Genomic DNA, 23,375 nt, shown 5'->3' on the forward strand with positions numbered 1-23,375 from the left:
TTCCTCTTCCTGATGTCAAAATTAAATTACAAATCCGTAAAATAAATCATCCTTTGCCTCTCATGCTTTGCTTTGTGGAATGGCTGACTCACGGCAGTCATTGTCAGTTTTCTTTCAGAGTTGTCTCCCTTTTATTTGGACTGGTTGGTTGCACTGGTTCTAATTCCCGATCTTAATCTTACGATATCAACATGAACACAAATGACTTTACTGAGCAGTGAGACAAGGCTTGTTGTTTACCTGATAATAACTATCAGCCTTCCAGACATTCACCAGTCGCGATGATTTTCAGTCGTCCGTTTTTATGTGTTCTTTCCTGGGGCAAATGTCAAAATGGCTAAAGAATATTGTGCCATTATTTCAAATAAAATCTGTTTTGCTTGTCTTGAATATTGTAAGTGTAGTCCAAGTTTAACCACATTTATGTTGCCCTGCTGTGAAAACAAATAACAAGACTTTTGATGGAGACCTGTTTGTGGCAGGCAGCATTTATGCAGATGGTCGATCGTGTTTAGTTACGTGGTATTCAGTGTAGCTATGATCCCTGACATGTTAATGTCAGGTTTGCAACAATAGCAAGAAGTGATGTGTGTATTTATTTCGAAATTGAAGGGTTCGATTTGAGATGTGTTGTTATTTAAGAACATGTCGAAGAATGCGTTGTGTTCAGTGACATAAATTAACACACACGTGGAAGACATTTTTGCATCCATTATGAACAATAGGTTTATATACTGACAGAAAGAAAAAAGGCAACATGCAGCAGAACGGCAGAAGAAATTGTTCTTCTGATCCTTTATTGTGTCCATCAGAATTGCAAATAAGTTTTTCTCCTGATCTCTCATGTTTTGTAAATCAGATATAGAGTGATTGTAAGTATTTGGTATAGTCTCTTTTGATCTCCTCTGTCCACCCAGCAGTGAATGGGTACCCGGTAGGATGAGATGACAGTGTTGCAGTTAACCTTCTAGTTCCTCACGGGCAGCTTGGGTTGTATACTCCCCATGGAGCTGAGAATGAATATCGAGCACACACTGATCCATTGACCGTTGTAAAAATATTAGTGCTTTGAGCATACACCTGGTGTTTGGAGTCTAGCGCAATACAAGTACATACATTATCATTCACCATCATGTTAAGATTGTCATAAAGTAGTTGTGGGAGAGCACTTTTGAGCGTCTGTCACGGTTTTCCCCTCGGCAGATATTCTGGGACAATAGAAGGATGTGAGGTGGGGTGTTGATTGTGAGTGGGAGGGGGTGAAAATCTAATAATTAATTTCTTGTGGCATTTGGAAATATGTTCAATAATCAAGGAAGAATCAAGTGCAAGTTCTAATCCTGGATGATGCGTTATCTTTGGTGCTTGTTGTTCAGGCCACGTCTGTTCCTCCTGGCTGCAGACGGTGTGGTAGATCAGCATATCTGTAATTTGTTTCATCATTGTGATCTGTTTTACAGAAGTATGAATCATTTCCTGCACAATCATGTCAGGGGTGATCTCAAAAGCTGTTGTCATTTCGAACAAGTTCCCAGAAAAGAATATTTGATGGTAATGACAAACAGAACCTGTTGTAATTTTACATTTGTGAACAAATATTTATGTCAGACGTCCAAATGGTTGATTTTTGTTTCAAAGGTACAGTTAAAAAATTGATGTCGTCTAAAAATATTGTGACTTTAAAGGTCAGGTTAAATGTTGACTAATGGCCATTGGCTGCGGAAATGTTGATGTACCATCAGTGGGATGGGTGGCAGGAGGGGACAGTGGGACAATAAAAAGAAGATATAGATAGAAGTCCACAGCGTGAGGGTTAACTTGTTTCCTGCTGCAGGTGCTGTTCATGAGCTAGAAGGGGTTAACCTCTAGTGTGGGGCAGTCATCAACACCTACAGCGAGTTATCATCACTGACAGAGTGATGTGACGTGTGTGGAAACTTGTGCATTGTTCTCCTGACATGTGGTTGGGTTGGCTAGCACAGTGGTGTGTGCATTCACTCAGCACTTGCCAAAGGCACATATGATTCCCTTAGTCCCTGAACCATGTTATTTTCCCTGTCGCACAGCCCTTATTGTAATGCTAGAGCTCAAAATAAGACAAGTCTGTATTTTCTTCAGATATTATGTGTTAGTCTAATGATTCCTCCCAGGAATATTGCCTCCAGGAATACACGCACACAAACACGCACACACACACGCACGCACCCTCACACGCACACGCACGCATGCACGCACGCACTTGCTCACTCACAATCTCTCGCTCGCTCACACACTCTCTCGCTCGATCACACACACGCACACACCATCAAAACACACAACTCACACTCACATAAAGACATACACACTCACCACTCACACACACACACACACACACACACACACACACACACACACACACACACACACACACACACACACACACACACACACACACACACACACAGATACAAACAAACCACACACACACACCCCACTCTCTCACACGCACGCATGCATGCACACCACTCACACACAGATTTCATATCTCCAATTTCATATCTTTTTTGTACACATTGATAAAAAGCTGAACCCTCTCCCCAAAATCCACCAGGGTTTGTTATACGTGTATTAGACTTTGAAAAAAGGGCAAGCATTCAGGCGTTGCCGTGAGTTGAGTCAACCCGAGTGTGCCATATCCAGTCCTTGCATAGACAGACAGTGTGTGAGAAAATGTAGGCTGCTTGTGTGTGGTAGTCAGTATTGCTTGTCATCCCGGCGTACCGTATTCACTGTATCACGCGCCCTCCTCCAAAAGGTGCCGGGGGCACGGATGGCCCAGTTGTCTAAGGCGCCGCGATTCGCTGTGCAGAGTTGTGTCCCTTGGGCATGCCGGAAACCTATGATTGTGGGTTCGAATCCTGGTTCGCCCCAATTACGTTTCTAAGTTTGTCAGCACCATACCCATGCTCGTGGGTTTCACCGAAGTGGTAAACATCTAAGACCTGCATCACTTCGGGCTTTCCTCCCACATTAAGCTGACATGTAACTGGAATGTAACCGTGATGTAACTGGAATACTGTTAAAAGCGACGTTAAATCCAACTCACTCGCTTCGAAAGGTGCCCCCTGACCAACCTCTGGACCAGTCTGGAAGTAATCTTTGTAAGCGCTACCGACTAAGATGAAAATGTACATGACAGTCTTTATTCTCTTGTGTATGTTACAGATTTTTTTACAGAAAACAGCAGCACAGAACTTTGTGAAATAATTGCAGAGTAACTATTGAAATAATCTTTGTTTCATTGACATTAGAACCAGTTTGTTCCCCACCGCAGGATCTTTGAAAACAGATAGAACTTGTTGAGTATGATTTAAATAAGCTCACCTTGTTGACTATTTCCTAAGTGTCTGGAGTGCTTATTATGTCAAATACGGTAGTTTGTGTAGTGAGAGTTAGGAGACTGATTGATGAGATTGCCTGGCACATTATGATTGATGTGTTAAGAAAATTTAGTGAGCGTAATCCTCTTGGACTTACTCATTTTCAATAGATAAACTAGGTGTTTTATTGATTTCTTAGTTTTCTGTGTATGTTGTCACATCTGTTGATAATCTTGTTCAGGTCAAGGTTCACTTGTGTCCTTTTCATGTGTTGGTTCACGGGTGGCCCAGTTGCAATTTTCTGTGCAGATCTCGAGTTGTGCCCCTTAGGCATGACAGAACACTATGGTCGTGGGTTCAAATCCCAGTATTGCTGTGATCATGTTTCTGTGTTTGTCAGCACCATACCTGTGCTTGTGGGTTTCGGCTGAAGCGGTAAACATCTATGACCTGCATCAGGCTTTCCCCCCACATTAATCTGACACAGCTGTGATACAACTGAAACACACTCACTCACTTCATTTCATTTGTATGGACATTTGTATCTAGGACAGGTCAAGGCCATGATTTTTTGTGTATTTGTTTATTCATTTCAGAAAATATAATCTTGGTTTTCCTGATGCATTGAGGCCATGATTTTTTGTGTATTTGTTTATTAATTTCAGAAAATATAATCTTGGTTTTCCTGATGCATTGAAAGTTCTTTGCCTTCTGAAATTTGGGAATGTCATACCTCCGACCACTGCTCACATTTGACCTGTTTCCATGGCAACATAAACATTCCTTTCACAACGCTTACTTTCATGATTACCTCCCTTGGCTGATTCTAATGAGTAGATTCAAAATTATGGTTGTGGAGTCATGTAAATCCTTTCTTTTCTGACACTATGAAGTATTTGCACATGTAGACTACATTAGGCCTTTGTCTTGCTGGCAGAGAATTGGTTCTAAGTTTTGGGTTAGAAGCGGAAGGTTTCAGCAAGGTTCCCCAATCGTTCCACTTAACATGGAATAAAATGTGTCCATTGAAAATAGATTGTCATACGTGTTCGAAAAACTGCCGAGACAGCAGATAATCCATCAACTGACCGTTTTATCCAATCCTTGGCCTGCCGGCTGGTCACTGCTTGGGTCAGTAACAATTAGCTGGAACAATCCAGGGGATTAGTCACAATCTGTGTGTTTTATGTGTCCATGTCAGACAACACTCGCTTCCTCCAGATGAAAGAAAGTCTCTGTGGCAACATTGACAGATTGTTTATTTCCTGTGTCGATATGTCATTATGAAATTAGATCTCATTAGTTGTCGAAACTGTCTCCGTGAATCATCTGTATTATCTCAGTGGCGGGATATAGCCGAGATCCACACAGGAGTGGATTCGTATTTAAATATTTCAGCTATTATGTCTACCTCATATGTTGAACACGACATTAAACCCCATTTCACCTCTGTGTCATATGATTGCTGTGACGATAGGTCATGAGTACAGGATTGTTGTTAGAGAGAGGGTTAGATGTGTATTGGTTGGCCACAATGAGAGGTCTTCAGAACAATATAGTTGTCAGAGGGGTCTAGATGTGTACTGGTTGGTCACAATGAGAGGTCTTCAGTACAAGATTGTTGTTAGAGAGGGTTAGATGTGTATTGGTTGGCCACAATGAGAGGTCTTCAGAACAATATAGTTGTCAGAGGGGTCTAGATGTGTACTGGTTGGTCACAATGAGAGGTCTTCAGTACAAGATTGTTGTTAGAGAGGGTTAGATGTGTATTGGTTGGCCACAATGAGAGGTCTTCAGAACAATATAGTTGTCAGAGGGGTCTAGATGTGTACTGGTTGGTCACAATGAGAGGTCTTCAGTACAAGATTGTTGTTAGAGAGGGTTAGATGTGTATTGGTTGGCCACAATGAGAGGTCTTCAGAACAATATAGTTGTCAGAGGGGTCTAGATGTGTACTGGTTGGTCACAATGAGAGATCTTCAGTACAAGAGTGTCGTTAGAGAGGGTTAGATATTTATTGGTTGGTCACAGTGAGAGGTCTTTAGTCCAGGATTGTTGTCAGAGGGGTCTAGATGTGTATTGGTTGGCTACAGTGAGAGGTCTTCAGTACAAGATTGTTGTTAGAGAGGTTTGATGTGTATTGGTTGGTCGCAATGAGAGGTCTTTAGTACAGGATTGTTGTCAGAGGGGTCTAGATGTGTATTGGTTGGTCACAATGAGAGGTCTTCAGTACAGGATTGTTGTCAGAGGGACAGGTGGAAGGTGACCCAAGAAGTGGGTGTGTGCTATACTCCAGTTAATACTGTTCTAGACATTGTGTTACTGACCTTATGATTTATTTGTTCCGGCTCGTGCCTTCTTGTATTTTTTGGACGAGTCTATCGAGTTTTGAGCTGACCCAAAAGTTTCTGTAAACTTGTAAAAAACTAACCAATGTATATACTTACCAGATAAAGACTGTGGTTTCAGTCAAATGACAGGTGTGTCAACACCTGGCGTTAATGAAAGGGGGCTTCTCAAAGTGTTTCATCATAATATTTATAACCACATTCTTTTAAGTAAACTTAATAATGTTCACGGATTAATAGTAATGGGCAAATTCTTGGCTGCCCTTCTGAAAATCTGTAATTCAATATCGCCTGGCCAAATCAAACTTGACAAAAGTCAGTCAAATTTTGCTTTTGAAACAAGCCCTACACCAGGGCAGTGTCGTTGCCATGCGCTTTAGATGAACATGTCATGCATTATGAAAACTGGTTCATACTAGCCTCAGAAACTCAGTTAAAACCAGTGATAAATGCAGACAGTTCATCATCATGATTGTGTTTCGATATAAACAATAATTATTTCTGATTGATTTGTATCGATGGTTTCAAAATTCTATTTTGGACTCGGCATGAATTAGAGACTGAACTTCTATGTGACACCCAACTTCTGTTTAAGACTCGGCCGGCATCTGTTTGAGACCAGTGTCCCATAGAGGACTACTGTATTTGCTTAACCGTGTTAGTAAAAGTTATGTTTAGATCTTTGTGTACTTATTTATTGATAATTCACAAACCTTTGTTGAAGTATTTCAATGAAGCTTAGGTCGTTTGAGGAAATTTTTTAAGGTCTTTGGCAGGTCACTGAAAAAAATGCAAGTCAAATATGACGAAGTGTTTGCATGTCTGATTCAGACACATTCAGACTATTTTGTACAAGATTTCTCTATCGTGGCTTGTCATCAGGATCATAGTTTCTTTGATGTTTGTATACGTGTAGCTTCAGGCAATTCCTTAAGATGGGTTAACAGTGAACTGATGATATAGAACACCTGTAACGTTCCACATTGGCTATCTGTGACTTTACCCAGGAGATGCATTAAAATTGGTACAGAAGTTTATCAACTCATCTGGTGTTTGAGACCAAAATACAGGACATATTTTTCATAAATCAGTTTTAGAGTTATGAAAGTCGATGCAATTGTATTCGAGTTATGATAGCCATGGTGCTGAGATCACTTCATGAAACTGTTCATGAAAGCCAACTTAGCACAAAGCCTTTAACATTATTTTCCTCCGGTACTTGGATTGCTTTGTTAACTGGTTCTTCACTGCCTGACCACACCCGTGGTCTAGCTGATAGAGTGTCTGCCTGGAGAGCAGAAGGATTGTGGTTCAATCCTGGGCTGTGTCATATCAAAAGATGTTAAAAGATGGTACTTGTTCTAAACAAACGTGCATTCTTAGACCTTGGTATGACCTTCTCACGACCTTCCCACTCTGGCCATTTGCTGATGAGTGCATGTCATCAGTCCTGATCATTGCTCAGTATCAAACTGTCTCCTCCTGATTGGGTTATTTGCAGGCTGCTGAGTCGGTTTTAAACAACAAACAAACAACAGATGAAGCAATCATCATTTTCTTTGGCTCTGATGAGGCCAGGAACACATTCTGTAGTGAGGGAAGTTTGGAGAGGGCTGTGTTTGGGGCAATGGCAGTTCTAGGACTCCCTGAAACATCACCTTTGTCTGCTAGCTCCAGTTCCCTGACGTTTACAGGCTAACAGTGTACGGTTACCCAACTACACGGAGTCAGTGTCTCAGTTAGCACTACAGTTACTAAAGCATCTTGTAATTTGCACACCTTTGAAAAAAACACATGAAAACTTGTCCAATCAACTGACTCTTTTTTTAGTGTAAGGACAGAACATCGCTGGGAGGAGGTGGCTGTGGTTACACTAAATCTTGAAATCGTGAACAATCCAATCTGTTTTAACACATGTTCTTGTAGTTGATGCATGTGGCTATATCGTAATCATCCTATTACTGGCTCAGTAATTAATTCTGCAGATAATTATGTGCTTGACATTTTGTCAATAATGTACAACACGCACAATAATTGCTACTAATTCACCTCCTTTCATCATGATGATGGAATACGTTGTTGTAATAAATCGGCACTCGCAGCATAAATACAAATGGCCATTTACTGTTTGTTTATTTGGTCTTCTTTTGTGTTCATTGCCTTAGGAGAAATAGATTCAAATAGATACATATATGTATACACTGTCGAGCTTTCAGCCTCCCGGCCTTCATCAGACACATTGTTGGTTTCGTGCTACATTATTTGAGATTGGACCGCCTGCGTTGTCTCGTGGTAGAGTGTCCGCCCGGTGAGCAGAAGGTCCTGGGTTTTGATCCCCGGCCGCGTCATACCAAAAGACGTTAAAAAATGGAACTTGTTGTTACCCTGCCTTGCGCTCAGCATAAAGGGCTAAAACAAGGACTGGTCGGCTTGGAGTCGGTATACTGTGTCTAAAAAAGATAAAAACGTGAAGACAGCTGCAACTTGTTAATGTGATACGTTTTGAGTTATTTTAACTATTTCAAGGATGTTGTTGTTTTGCGATGTATAAATAAGGAGATATACATACCGTGTTCAATGTAGAGCATGGTTACCTGTAGGTTTAACTGCGCTAAATTAAATTTGGAACAAAATGTGCATCATGTTTTCTGCATGACATGTATTGCCACATATTCTTTGAAAGTTGTAGTAACAGCAACTTTGCATTTTGTAGCCTGTGATTGTACATGTAATTATTAAAATATGCCTACTGAGAATGATTGTAAATGAAGTACTGTTGTAAAGATATTAGCTTCCGCGGTGATGCAGGTGTCAAATCGTCTGTTTCAATCAGAGGGGGTTATTGTAATTTGATACCTCTGATTGTCGAATCAAAACTGAGTATTTTCCAAATTCATGGTAGAATGACAGCTATTTATCTTCATGATTAATGTAGACAGCAATGCTGCTTTTTAACGCCCTCATTACCTAAAAAGAGAAGCAATTAATAGTTCTGGGACAGTATTCTAGGAACTTATATCACCTCCATCCAAAGATTCTGTCAGTTCTAGTTTTAATCTGTGCATCATTAATTAGTGATATAGCTCTTTTGATGAATTCTTTATGAGATTTGCCGATGAAGCGGCATCATGTGTCAGAGTGCCTGTGATGTAGGGTTGTCTCCATGGTCTTGTGAATAGAGTGTCTGCCCAGAGCCTTGAGGTGGCTTGATCCCTGGTTGGTCATACCAAAATAGAGTGTCTGCCCAGAGCCTGGAGGTGGCTTGATCCCTGGTTGGTCATACCAAATTAGAGCGTCTGCCCAGAGCCTGGAGGTGGCTTGATCCCTGGTTGGTCATACCAAAATAGAGTGTCTGCCCAGAGCCTGGAGGTGGCTTGATCCCTGGTTGGTCATACCAAAATAGAGTGTCTGCCCAGAGCCTGGAGGTGGCTTGATCCCTGGTTGGTCATACCAAAATAGAGCGTCTGCCCAGAGCCTGGAGGTGGCTTGATCCCTGGTTGGTCATACCAAAATAGAGCGTCTGCCCAGAGCCTGGAGGTGGCTTGATCCCTGGTTGGTCATACCAAAATAGAGTGTCTGCCCAGAGCCTGGAGGTGGCTTGATCCCTGGTTGGTCATACCAAAATAGAGCGTCTGCCCAGAGCCTGGAGGTGGCTTGATCCCTGGTTGGTCATACCAAAATAGAGTGTCTGCCCAGAGCCTGGAGGTGGCTTGATCCCTGGTTGGTCATACCAAAATAGAGTGTCTGCCCAGAGCCTGGAGGTGGCTTGATCCCTGGTTGGTCATACCAAAATAGAGTGTCTGCCCAGAGCCTGGAGGTGGCTTGATCCCTGGTTGGTCATACCAAAATAGAGTGTCTGCCCAGAGCCTGGAGGTGGCTTGATCCCTGGTTGGTCATACCAAAATAGAGTGTCTGCCCAGAGCCTGGAGGTGGCTTGATCCCTGGTTGGTCATACCAAAATAGAGTGTCTGCCCAGAGCCTGGAGGTGGTTTGATCCCTGGTTGGTCATACCAAAATATGTTAACAGATGGTACTTGTTGTTACCCTGCCTGGCACTTGGCATTAAAGGGTTAAGCATTGCTCAGAGTCACTATACTGTGTCACACTGGTCCATTTGTCTGAATTAGTTCAAGCAGACAGACACAGGGACACAAACACACACACACACACACACACACACACACACACACACACACACACACACACAGACACAGACACACACACACACACACAGACACAGACACACACACACAGACACACACACACACACACACACACAAACACCACAGAACCTCACACACACACGCACGCACTATATAAATGCAATAGTGATGAATGTGAGGTCTAAACTCCTTTCCCCTGCCCCGTGATGACGACGCTCCTGTGTGTGTGTGAAGGAGTATCCTGCATGGTGACATGTCAGAATGTAGGCATGGGTCAGTAGTTAGATTGATATATCTTTACTATCATTTGAAATCTTGTTCAAGATACATATTTGTGAATGTTTATTTTTTTTAAACAAATTATTAAAGCCAGAGTATCATGAATTAATGAATCACTGTTTGGATCTTGTGATATATTTTTTTAAGTAGGAACTTTAAAAATTTCTTGATTTATGATTTATAGGTCAACTAGATACGGTTTGAATAAGTATTTTCTCAAGTATTGGAGCTTTGTTAATACAGCACCCGATGTAAAAAACAGTTTATGATGGAAAACATTTTCAGCCCTATGTGACTTTTTCCACACAAACTGGTTAACAAACACTAATGTTTCAAGAGTGAGTGAGTGAGTTGGGTTTAACGCCGCTTTTAACAGTATTCCAGTTATATCACGGTGTGTAAGCTAAATGTGGGAGGAAAGCCCGAAGTGATGCAGCTCTTACACATTTACCACTTCGGTGAAACCCCCGAGTACAGGTATGGTGCTGACAAACCTAGAAACATAAACGGGACGAATCGGGATTCGAACCCACAATCATAGATCTCTGGCATGCCCAAGGGGCGAAACTCTGAGTCTTAGACGTCAGGCTTGTAGTCTTGGTAACTGGATTAAAGTTTTAAGTAAAGACACTTACTGTTAAAGGATTAAATATGTTTATGGTCATGCACTTGTCATTTTGGGATATTAGTTTGTGTTTTGTAGTCAGTAGGCTTTTCGAGCTGCTCTGCCACCTTATTCCACAACATTGAAGTACGAAGTCACACGGGAAGATGTAAAACTTACAACTGGCATCCCTGGCGTGGCTAAACGTGCCAGCAAATGCTGGGAAATCTGAATGTGGATGGGAATTTGAAAGTGCAGCGTGATTGTAAATATTGCTGGTTGTTTCAGCCGGACCTGAATGCCTCCAATTCCAATCTGTCCATGTCCAGCGACGGCTTCGGGGCGGAGGACGGGAAGGCCAAGTTGCGAGGTAACCCTTTCATCTCAGTTGTCAACACTGCTTGCATCTTCGATCAGACAGTGAATACTGTCTCCATTCTGGTATCATGTACCCTTGACTCATACCCACCATAGCTTCACAAGGGGGTACACATCTACATTCAAAATTGAGCCCTTTATGCAAGTTCATCTTACTTATCGCCACAGAAAGAAATGACAGCTGGCAGTGAAAGGGAGATAACTCTTATACTAGATTGAAAGAAGGAACATAAAATGACTGTTGAAGGTTATTTAGTGTTTTGATTTTAATGCATTGCACTGTTTAAGCATGATAGGGTCCTTATCATAACCCTCATGTTAAAAGTTAAAGATTTAGGGGTCTCTAGATTCAAGTACCCTTCCAACAAACCATATGCCAGGACCCACCTTAAGTCAGTAGACGAATCTGGTTAACTTGATACAATGAAAATCTTTACACATTTGTTGACATGTTCCAGATATAATAAATATAGCCTTTAACTAAAGTTAGTGGTCCCTTTGAGTGCGTTATAACCGTAGTTCACTGTCATCTGATTGTCAGACTCTGGGTTGGACAATTCAGGGCAACACTTTGTAGGACGACGTCAACCCATTTGTGAGAGACTCTTGTCCTTTTACAAGATGTAACGGTTCTTGTGATTGGATATTTGGAGATGGTACAAGGCACGTAAGACTCTCTCTCTCTTGTTTCCAGGCAACAAGGTGATGAGAATGGGATCCTTTGCCTACAGGGCAACACAATTTTTCGAAAGTTTGGGGAAGAAGAGCGGGAAGAGGAAATTGGCAGGTTTGAGTGTTCCCCTTGACAACGACCTTTCAACTTCTGGTATTGCGGAGGAGCGTTCGTTATCCTCGGAGAGCGCACCAGCTAACCTTTCATCACTCTCTGATTCTTGTACACCTGTTTTTGACGACCCTGGTTCACCTGAGGTGGCCATAGATGTTCCCTGCAGCACCAAACACCAAGGTTAGTTGGGACTATTAACCGCATGACATCTTAACACAATACAGTCCGAGCCCAAAATTTCATAAGTAAATATATCATTTATTTATATGAGAATGTTGTGAGGAGTATAGCATGTTGGCAAGAGAATGGGGGTGAATGACAAACAGGAAATTCTTTTATAATTGTGAAAAGCACTTTTAGAAAAACGGTGCCACTGTGGTACCACTATTGCTGTCGTACACTGAGTGTCTATACCTCACACAATGCTGATTTAAGAGTTAATCAGGAATTATAACGAGTTGTTGTGATCTTATATAGAATAGTTTGCCAGTCCGGGATATGTTCTCGCTCAGAGCCTGTATTTAGAGATGTGACAGTTGTGCATGTTGATCTATTCAGTAACACACAATAACATCAATAACTTATGCAGAATACAAACATTAACATTATACATAACACAAACATTAACATTATACATAACACAAACATTATACATATTACAAACATTATCATACATAACACAAACATTAACATTATACATAACACAAACATAACATTATACATAACACATACATTAACATTATACATAACACAAACATTAACATTATACATAACACAAACATTAACATTATACATAACACAAACATTATCATACATAACACAAACATTAACATTATACATAACACAAACATTAACATACATAACACAAACATTATACAAAACATTAACATTATACATAACACAAACATTATACATAACACAAACATTAACATTATACATAACACAAACATTATACATAACACAATCATTATACATAACACAAACATTTACATTATACATAACACAAACATTTACATTATACATAACACAAACATTAACATTATACATAACACAAGCATTATACATAACACAAACATTAACATTATACATAACACAAACATTATACATAACACAAACATTATACATAACACAAACATACATAACACAAACATTAACATTATACATAACACAAACATTATACATACACAAACATTATACATAACACAAACATTAACATTATACATAACACAAACATTAACATTATACATAACACAAACATTATCATACATAACACAAACATTAACATTATACATAACACAAACATTATACATAACACAATCATTAACATTATACATAACACAAACATTAACATTATACATAACACAAACATTATACATAACACAAACATTAACATTATACATAACACAAACATTATACATAACTCAAACATTATACATAACACAAACATTATACATAACACATACATTAACACTATACATAACACAAACATTATCATACATAACACAAACATTAACATTATACATAACACATACATTAACATTATACATAACACAAACATAAACATTATACATAACACATACATTATACATAACACAAACATTAACATTATACATAACACAAACATTGTACATAACACATACATTAACATTATACATAACACAAACATAAACATTATACATAACACATACATTAACACTATACATAACACAAACATTAACACTATACATAACACAAACATTAACATTAAACATAACACATACATTAACATTATACATAAGACAAACATTAACATTATACATAACAAACATTAACATTATACACAACATTAACATTATACATTATACCTTTTTATGTTTTGACAATTTTTATGTTTTTGTTGAATCCTAACTTTGAAATTTTTCTCTAACATTTTTGTGTTTCTTGTTTCCTTACCCCCAAAATGTCCAATGTCCTGTACATGTCTTTCAACCAAATGTTTGATTCATGGGGCACATAGGGAATGAAAGTGTTTCTTATATGTCAAACAAATTATCATAAAAACTGTCAAACAATTTGGGTCATACAAACTTTCAAACAATTTGTCATACAAACTCAAATGATTTGTGTCATTCAAAGAAGTCAAACAATTTCTCCTACAAACTGTCAAATTATGTGTCATCCAAACTGTGAAAACTGTGAGTTGTAAAATATTCCTTACTGTAGTTTAGAAATCTGATGCTGTTTGGCTGAGCAGCCTGTACACTTGCTCCAGGTTTAGAAATTTTATGATTTGATCTGATAATTGAACTTAACGAGTAAAAATATAAGGCATTCGAAATAATAACTCCGCTCCACTCTTGACAATGTGACAGATAATGGAGGCTCCACTCCTGACAATGTGATAGATAATTGAGGCTCCACTCCTGACAATGTGACAGATAATGGAGGCTCCACTCCTGACAATGTGACAGATAATGGAGGCTCCACTCCTGACAATGAGACAGATATGGAGGCTCCACTCCTGACAATGTGATAGATAATGGAGGCTTCGCTCCTGACAATGTGACAGATAATGGAGGCTCCACTCCTGACAATGTGACAGATAATGGAGGCTTCGCTCCTGACAATGTGACAGATAATGGAGGCTCCACTCCTGACAATGTGACAGATAATGGAGGCTCCACTCCTGACAATGAGACAGATAATGGAGGCTCCACTCCTGACAATGTGATAGATAATGGAGGCTCCACTCCTGACAATGTGACAGATAATGGAGGCTCCACTCCTGACAATGTGATAGATAATGGAGGCTCCACTCCTGACAATGTGACAGATAATGGAGGCTCCACTCCTGACAATGTGACAGATAATGGAGGCTCCACTCCTGACAATGTGACAGATAATGGAGGCTCCACTCCTGACAATGTGATAGATAATGGAGGCTTCGCTCCTGACAATGTGACAGATAATGGAGGCTCCACTCCTGACAATGTGACAGATAATGGAGGCTTCGCTCCTGACAATGTGACAGATAATGGAGGCTCCACTCCTGACAATGTGACAGATAATGGAGGCTCCACTCCTGACAATGTGACAGATAATGGAGGCTCCACTCCTGACAATGTGATAGATAATTGAGGCTCCGCTCCTGACAATGTGACAAATATTGGAGGCTCCACTCCTGACAATGTGATAGATAATGGAGGCTCCACTCCTGACAATGTGACAGATAATGTAGGCTCCACTCCTGACAATGTGACAGATAATGGAGGCTTCGCTCCTGACAATGTGACAGATAATGGAGGCTCCACTCCTGACAATGTGACAGATAATGGAGGCTCCACTCCTGACAATGTGACAGATAATGGAGGCTCCACTCCTGACAATGTGATAGATAATGGAGGCTCCGCTCCTGACAATGTGACAAATATTGGAAGCTCCACTCCTGACAATGTGACAGATAATGGAGGCTCCACTCCTGACAATGTGACAGATAATGGAGGCTCCACTCCTGACAATGTGATAGATAATTGAGGCTCTGCTCCTGACAATGTGACAAATATTGGAGGCTCCACTCCTGACAATGTGACAGATAATGGAGGCTCCACTCCTGACAATGTGACAGATAATGGAGACTCCACTCCTGACAATGATAAGATAATGGAGGCTCCGCTCCTGACAATGTGACAGATAATGGAGGCTCCGCTCCTGACAATGTGACAGATAATGGAGGCTCCACTCCTGACAATGTGACAGATAATGGAGGCTCCACTCCTGACAATGATAAGATAATGGAGGCTCCGCTCCTGACAATGTGACAGATAATGGAGGCTCCGCTCCTGACAATGTGATAGATAATGGAGGCTCCACTCCAATATAACAGACAACACCAATTACAATAATTCTTTTTCAGGTTATCTGAACATCTTTAGCTCCTTCAATCGGCGACGCTGGGGTAAGCGCTGGTGTCTTGTGCGGGAGAACATGTTCGAGTGCTACCGTAATGAAAAGTCCAAGCAGTTTGAGCTGAATCTGTTGTTGAAGAACTGTGTGTTTCGTCGTGCCGTGACGGAGACGAGCAGTGAGTACGCACTGATGCTGCTTGAGGACGGCAAGGAGAAGATCACTGTGGAGGTAGGACATAGGGAGTGGTTTGTTGTTTAATGCCGCACGCAGTAATATTGCTTCTATGTGACAGGCAGCCTGTATGCATTGAAGTCAGAACAGCCAAACCAGTGTTTGATATTATGAACTACAATCCATGCTATCAACCAAGTCTCCAAGCCGGACCACCCCATTCCCGAAGGTCACCTTGTACAGTCAGCAAATGTTGAAGAGTGATTAAGGGAGTTGGTTTGCTTTTTGGGGTTCAAATCTCAGATTCTTCCCATCATGAACCTTTCGTTGTCAGACTTATACCATTGTGGGTTTCATTTAAGAGCACCTCAGTTTGCTGTGAAGGAGTTGTGCCCCTTATATGCACCAGGATCCAGTGATTGTGGTTTGGATGCCCGATTTTCTCTGATTGTCCTCTTTGGTTTGTCAGCACCATATCTTTGTTCATGGGTTTCACTGGCCTGCATTCCCTAAAGGCTAGCTTTCATCCAAAGTTTAACTTGCTGCCTTGATACAGCTGAAATAGTGACACAAGAGGCCCCAACTCACTCACTCACTCACCAGCTTTTGTGTTTTCCCTCTTACAATTTTCAGGTTTTTGGTGGATGAACTAAATTTCAAAACAATCTTGATGTGTCATGTGATGAACCAGACATTGATTTCTAAGCTGTTAACCCTATCCCAAGGCAGTGACTGCAGTGGGTCTCAAATAAAGGCAGTCTTGACTAGTTCATGTGGACATTTTGGGTTGGAAATAAAGGCACTCTCGACTAGTTCATAAGGACATTTACTTTGGATGATGTCATGTCTGCCTTCACCAAGTGCACGCTGTTAGACAGAAGCAGCAGCGAGCTGCAGTTTGGACCCAGTTAGCCATAGTTAGGGACCATTTCAAAAGTTTGATGTCGGATAAAAATCTTAATTCCTTTAGTTTAGGGGTGTGGTGGTCCTTCAAGTTTTCCATCTGACAAAATCAACTTACCTTATTTCTCAATGTTTTATTCTGCCAAAGTTAAAACATAAAAGCCAAAAAAATATTTGAAAATGAAAAGTTGTCACTTTATATTCCTCAAATTAAAACTTATGTGATCACTGCAAACAGACTGTTCATATAATAGGTTAATCTTCAAAGAAAAGCTTACAATAGGTAAAATGACAATTTTGTTTTACAATACTTACATGGTAACAAATATTCATATTACTGTTTTGGTTACTGTTTTATTTGTTTTCCCAATTTTGCACAAACAAAACAATGAAGCAAGTTTGGCCTTGTGTTCATTTATTCCATTGTCCCTCAACACGTGCTCCTGTCCTCAGCCCCTGAACAAGGATGAGATGGGCCCCTGGGTGCACGTCCTCATGGCGGAGACTGCAACAGACCACATCCCCGAAGGCCTCGACGAGTACTTCAACGACGATATCCATTCCAACAACTCCTTCTCCGACTTGTTAGGCTACTCTGTGATAAAAAGCTGGGTAAGAGTTGCCTCCCTTACCTTTTGAACAGGAAATGGATTTTTTTTGTCATGTGACTTTAGTTCAGTCCATTTAAAAGTCCAGGGCCCCTTCCACAAAGCAGTCTTAACGCTAACGTGATCGTAACTCCCATACTTTGATATGGGCTTACGACTGTCGTAGTGTTATGGTCATTTTGTGGAGCTGAACCCTGTTGAGAAATACATTCTTGTTTCTCATGACTGGGTCGTGGGGAGGGTTTGTTTATTTTATATCATAAGTAGGTTTTCAATCTTGGAAAGTAAACTTGATTCTAATGACCGCATGACCATATTTTGTCACATCCTGTGCCGCCCAGGTGGGCTCGATGCCATGGTAACCACGACTATGTTCAAAATCTTACTCCCAATGAATGGCATGGTGTGCACAAAAAGTTTGAATCTGGTGCAAAAACATCATTTGAGTTGAAAATGTAATTTCTTAACAGTGCTTAAAAATGTAGAAAATATAATGGTCAATGATAATTTGAATTGGCAAGCCTAATGGAACCTTTTTGAAATCATATCCTTCAGTGGCATTGTTGGCACTCAGACGACTGTCTGAATTTAATATTTCTCTTTTCAGCTTATACATTCCTGGTCATTTATTGTAAGATCTTGACACATAACTTTGTTAAAGTTAATTCATCGAAGTCATAACATGTATTTGAAATCAAGAGTTGAAGGGCGGTCAGGTAGCCTAGTGGCTAAAGCGTTCGCTTGCACGATGAAGACCCGGGTTCGATTCCCGACATGGGTACAATGTGTGAAGCCCATTTCTGGTGTCCCCCGTCGTGATATTGCTGGAATATTGCTAAAAGTGGCATAAAACCACACTCACTCACTCACTCACTCAAGAGTTGAAATGTTTATTTGCAGGAACATGGCGGCGACAAGTCCCCAGGTTCCAGCAAGATGATGGTTGTGAGTCAGGAAGACATCCCGGAGGAAGAGAACGAGGAGGAGAACTGTATCGATGCTTCTCCTTCTTCTCCCCTCCTGGAAACTGACACCGTTGTGGAGAATGGTGACGTTTACACCGAAGTCCAAAAGAAGGGGAAGAACTCTGTTTCGGAACTGTCAGCGGAGAGTCCCGAGGAATATGACGAGAGAAAACATACAACAGATAGTGGGTTTTATAGTGTCAAGGGTTCAAACTCGGACAGTGAGAGTGACAGTGGATGTGTTATCCGGAGTGAGGAGGAAGCTCAGAGCTTGAGTAGTCCTACGCAAGAAGATTCAAGTGAGTTGCTTCCAGCACAGAGTCCACCCAGCAAAAAGAAAAGTGAGGTTGGGTCGGGGTTGCATATACGGTTTTGTCTCGAGAATAACAATGTCAAGGACAGTGGTGAATATGATGCCATTGAAGTAAAAGATAATAATAATTCTCTACAGTGCTTTGTAAATACAATACCCGAGGAGGCGTCTTCACATTCCGAGTCTGAGCCTTCGTTGAAACAGGAATTGGAGTGTGCAAGTAGTGAAGTGAATGTGACTGATTCCACTGAAATATCAAAATGCGACATGTTGAACTCAAGTAGTGATGCAGAGACTGTCAAATCCAACACAGCTTCCATGATCAGTTTATCAGACAGGTTGGAGTACAATGCTACTCCCGTGACTGATTCGGATGATGCAGACGCCATTGCTGAAAACCCAGAAGACAATCATAATGAAGCTGAAACTGAACAATCTGAGAACAATTTGGAAGAAACTGCTGTAGATTGTCATGGAAACGACACTTCTTCCAGTTTCCATGGCAAGAATGAGGATGTACAATTGACAAGTCCAGAAAGTAAGTTTAGTGAAATCCCTGAGGTTGATAGTCTTTTACATGCTTGGGGGTTGGAGTCCGTTTTCAAAAATTTCTCTTTAGACGTTGGTCATGCTACTTTTCCAAAGTATCGACGTAGCATGCCGCATCGTACACAAGCACAGGTTAACCGCGACCAGCAACGCCGGCGGACGATTGGCAGTCCACTCGAACCACAGGGTGGTGACTGTGTGTCTTCTCAACTCAAAGAGGTCGCCATGACAACTGTCAGGGAGACAGTGGCGCCTCGTCCAGCTCCTGCCATGCCAGTGGCAGGGTCGGACTCCCGTTTTGCCGACTTTGAAAGGATGTGCAGTCTATCACTTGCCAGATTGGAAGTTCTCTTTCACAATAAAAGTAACAGTTTTTGGCTTTTTCTCTGCATTTTCATAACCTGCACTTGGTCCTATGAGCCTCTGTTCCTCATCCACTGCTGAAACATTTGTAGACAAGAGGCTCAAGACTGGGAAGGCCATCAATTGATGCATTCTATTTGTCTATTTGAAAAAAAAATCAAAATGTCTTTCAATTAGGTTTGAACAATTATTTGCATAAATAATTTATGTGAAATCCTGGAAATGAAAAATTGCTTGTGTATGTCTAAGAAATTGAAATAATTGCATTTGAATTCAGCCTAGAACTGGAAGTGAGTCAACATTATTGTTGCAATAGCCCGGCTATTAAATGACAAGGAAAAGTTACACATGTGTAGAAAATTGGAATATCTTCTCTGAAATTTTGATATTTGGTCCAGTCAACAAATCTCATCTTGTGACAGGTTCATGATACTTCTACATCACATCCTAAATAGGTCATGAAGCATTTCTTTAAAGATTCTGAAAAACGATGCCATTTTATTTTGCAGTAGCTGTTTGGAATGGTTTTTTTTCTCCCATATGTAGAATTTTATTTTGCTTTATGTAGCCGATACTGTAGCGATGCCTACTTCATAGGATCTGATTGCTAGAATGCCAATGTCCCCAGACAACCCAGTCTTGTTCATCTTCGATCTGCTTTGTAGGTCTCTTTGTTGAGTTGATAGATTCTTAGCACGCTTCTACTCCAAGATCCACAAACCTTGCTGGTTCCAGCTTTTGATGTGTTGTGATGCTGTAACTATATTGAGTCCAAGTGATGATAGTATGCTGGTGATGGAGGCTGTTTGAGGTGCCCAGTTCATATAGCTAGTTGTATGGAAGTAGTATAGCTCCTCACAGTGGACATGAAGACAGGTAAAGGGGAATGTACTAATTGGTGATATGTGGAGTCTCTGTTGATGAACCAACCTGATTGTGCCAATCACAAATTGGGACATGTGTGTTTGGAGAAATTTATTTCAGCTGTGAGTCGGATATAACAAGACCACAACATGTTCATGAGGTACAATTGAGTGATTAAAACATTTCATGATCTTGTGCATCCATTCTCATCTGTATTTCTCCTAGTAGAGCAAATATCAAAACTATTTGGAACTGGGTCAGTATTACGTTTTGCTTTCTGTAGTACAAATTTGTACACAAATATATCAAATAGAGCCCATGCAAGTCTATAATGTTTGGCAAGTCTAGATTACTGCAGTATCTGAAAATGAAGAGGGTCTCAGGGCTCCTTTTTATTATGTTTTAATTCAGATAATTTAAAAACTTTTTTTTGTGTACGATATGTTCCTTTTAGAGAGTAGATGTTTGTCTAGTGTTTCTGTATCAGGGGGCGATGCAGACAAAGTACCACATAAAAGATGTGACTGACTTTTTGAAGGACTATAGACTCACATTCTTGGCCTTACTTTCCAAATGTTGCAATGTTTTTTTGTATTTTTTGATAGATATGTACTTATTTCTGTTCTGTTCACAATATTATTCTGAGACGAAGATGGCACTTGAAATACTGCACTGATGATCTTTTATAAATTCACCTCGTACTGATTAATCAGAACAGAAGGTATTGTTATTTTAGATTATTTCTGAAAACTTTGCCACTTCGTTTTGATTTCTTTACTCCTGTAAACAGGTTTTGAGGCAACTTCTTGCTATGACATTACAGAAGGTGAAAAACACAAATACCTTGTGTCTGTGTATGATCTACAATGCCTATCAAATTCCTTGCCATGAAGTGACTTTATTTACTTTTGGGCTGATCTGAAATACAGAAATGAATAAATACTGGCAGTATTACAACTACTTTTGATGATGCTCTGAAACAATATGAAACATTCATTCATTTCATCAAACTTTCATCTACATCTATGAATGCACCTAAATATACATATTTCTTTCATAATCTTTGACATTTTCACACTTAAATCATTTGACAATACTTTGTGTACTCGTCATTTCAATAACTCATTAAGAATGCTCTGTGTAGAATAGTAGGAGTTGTCTCCCTTCCATTGTAATTATGTACTCACTGGGGTTTCATGAGACAAACAATTCCCATGTACAAACAAATCCCATGTAATTTTGTTTATCACAAACTCCAAATATGTTGATAATAGATATATATGTAATTTATCTGAAAGAAGTGTAAATTTATGTTTTAAGCCAATTTGTTTTGCGAAACAATCTTTCATCTCCTTACATTAGGTATTAACTTCCTAAATTTTTAAGCTTAAGGAAAGAATTTGAACTTACATATATTTAGTTATGATTGTTAAATTTACCAAGATTAATATAAGAGGTGCCCTTGCCATATCCACTGCACAAGTTGGCTCTCCATCCTTTGTTTCCCACTGGTGTGCATTTCAAGGGGACCTCACTCTGTAGTGTGCATGAACAGAGTTACCCCCCTTTTCTGATGGTCAGAGCCACTGTTACGTGTGGAATATTTTTTTGTGTACATCAAATCATGGTCAATCACAATGAGTTAAATCATGTTTTTATTTGATAATCATGAACATTTTCAAAGAGAATTTGTTAAGATATTCATTATCATTATTAATAATAATGCTGTTGTTTGATTTGATTAAATATTCAAGAGAAGACATTGTTAGTCCTTTAAATGTTTTATTCCAAGTTAAAAAAGAAGATACTATTTTATATGTGTGATTTGTATATGCCTATGCATTATTATTTAAGGATGAATCAATAACTAATTGAAATTACAAAGTAACAATACCAAAACAAATAAATTTAAAAAAGCCCAATTCACAACTGGTCTACAAAACCAAAAATCTCTCATTATTTTATTTAAAGAAATATTTAATGATATGTTGTTTGATTTTCCTGAATGATAGATGAATTCATAATTAATTTGATCTTTTTATTCTTTTAGTCTCAGACACCAAGTCTAGCTCATCAGCAGTGGATTTTGACAAGGATATTCAACACAGGATTGGACGACTGAGAGAGAAACTAGTGCAGATCAAGCGCAAAAGGTAAAAGAAAAATTACAGAATGGTATTTAACCTGATCAGTGGCAGATACAACATTAGGGAGGAAAAAGGTTCAGGCCAATTGGAAAACCTGTCATTCAAACAACATTTTGTCTGCCCAATATTTAGGATGTAAATCAAGCCAGCAGTAAATAATTGTCGTGATATCACACTCCAGCCACAGCATCATACATGGCACAGTTGTGTTAGTTCACGTTTGACCTTTCAAGAAGTACCAGTGTCTGACTAAACATTTCGTTACGCCATCTGCGGTGGACCACTCAGCCACTGACATGGAGAAGACTGAATTTATGCAAGCAAATTGCTACTATTGTCCTGCTTTTCCGTTTTATTTCAATATAATTCTGTAACAGTTACCGTTTGGCAGTGAGAAACTAGTGCAAAAAGATCTCAGGGCTTGAACTCTAAACTCCAATCTTCCAGATTTCAATTTGCAGAGGGAGTTACTTAGTGTTTCATCTGACAACTTTTTAATATTTTGTCGCAATTTCTGTTTAATTCCTGTTCTGTTCTCTTGTGTTTATTTACATATTTTCATTTCCGGGACAGTATAAATCTTGAAGGGTCTGATTGATGATTGAATGTAAAAGTGAATATTTCTGTCACCTGCGAACAATTAACGATTACATGAACTGATGTTATGGATCATGGGGGACAAGTGTGTC

General features: G+C 39.8%; 1 protein-coding gene across 7 annotated transcripts in view; it reads left to right on the plus strand.

Annotated features, from left to right (window-relative positions):
- Window positions 1-23,375, plus strand: part of LOC124115168 — a 144,442-nt gene that overhangs the window by 109,146 nt on the left and 11,921 nt on the right. For all 7 annotated transcript variants that reach the window (XM_046476051.2, XM_046476048.2, XM_046476052.2 and 4 more), the window contains 6 exons: window positions 11,042-11,123; window positions 11,826-12,098; window positions 15,811-16,031; window positions 17,331-17,489; window positions 18,386-19,301; window positions 22,590-22,692. In XM_046476051.2, the coding sequence (XP_046332007.2) occupies window positions 11,042-11,123; window positions 11,826-12,098; window positions 15,811-16,031; window positions 17,331-17,489; window positions 18,386-19,301; window positions 22,590-22,692 (1,754 nt within the window). The remainder of the gene's footprint in view (window positions 1-11,041; window positions 11,124-11,825; window positions 12,099-15,810; window positions 16,032-17,330; window positions 17,490-18,385; window positions 19,302-22,589; window positions 22,693-23,375) is intronic.

The sequence above is a fragment of the Haliotis rufescens genome, unplaced genomic scaffold (assembly GCF_023055435.1).
Source record: "Haliotis rufescens isolate VD_foot unplaced genomic scaffold, xgHalRufe1.0.p SCAF_13, whole genome shotgun sequence".
NCBI lineage: Eukaryota > Metazoa > Mollusca > Gastropoda > Lepetellida > Haliotidae > Haliotis > Haliotis rufescens.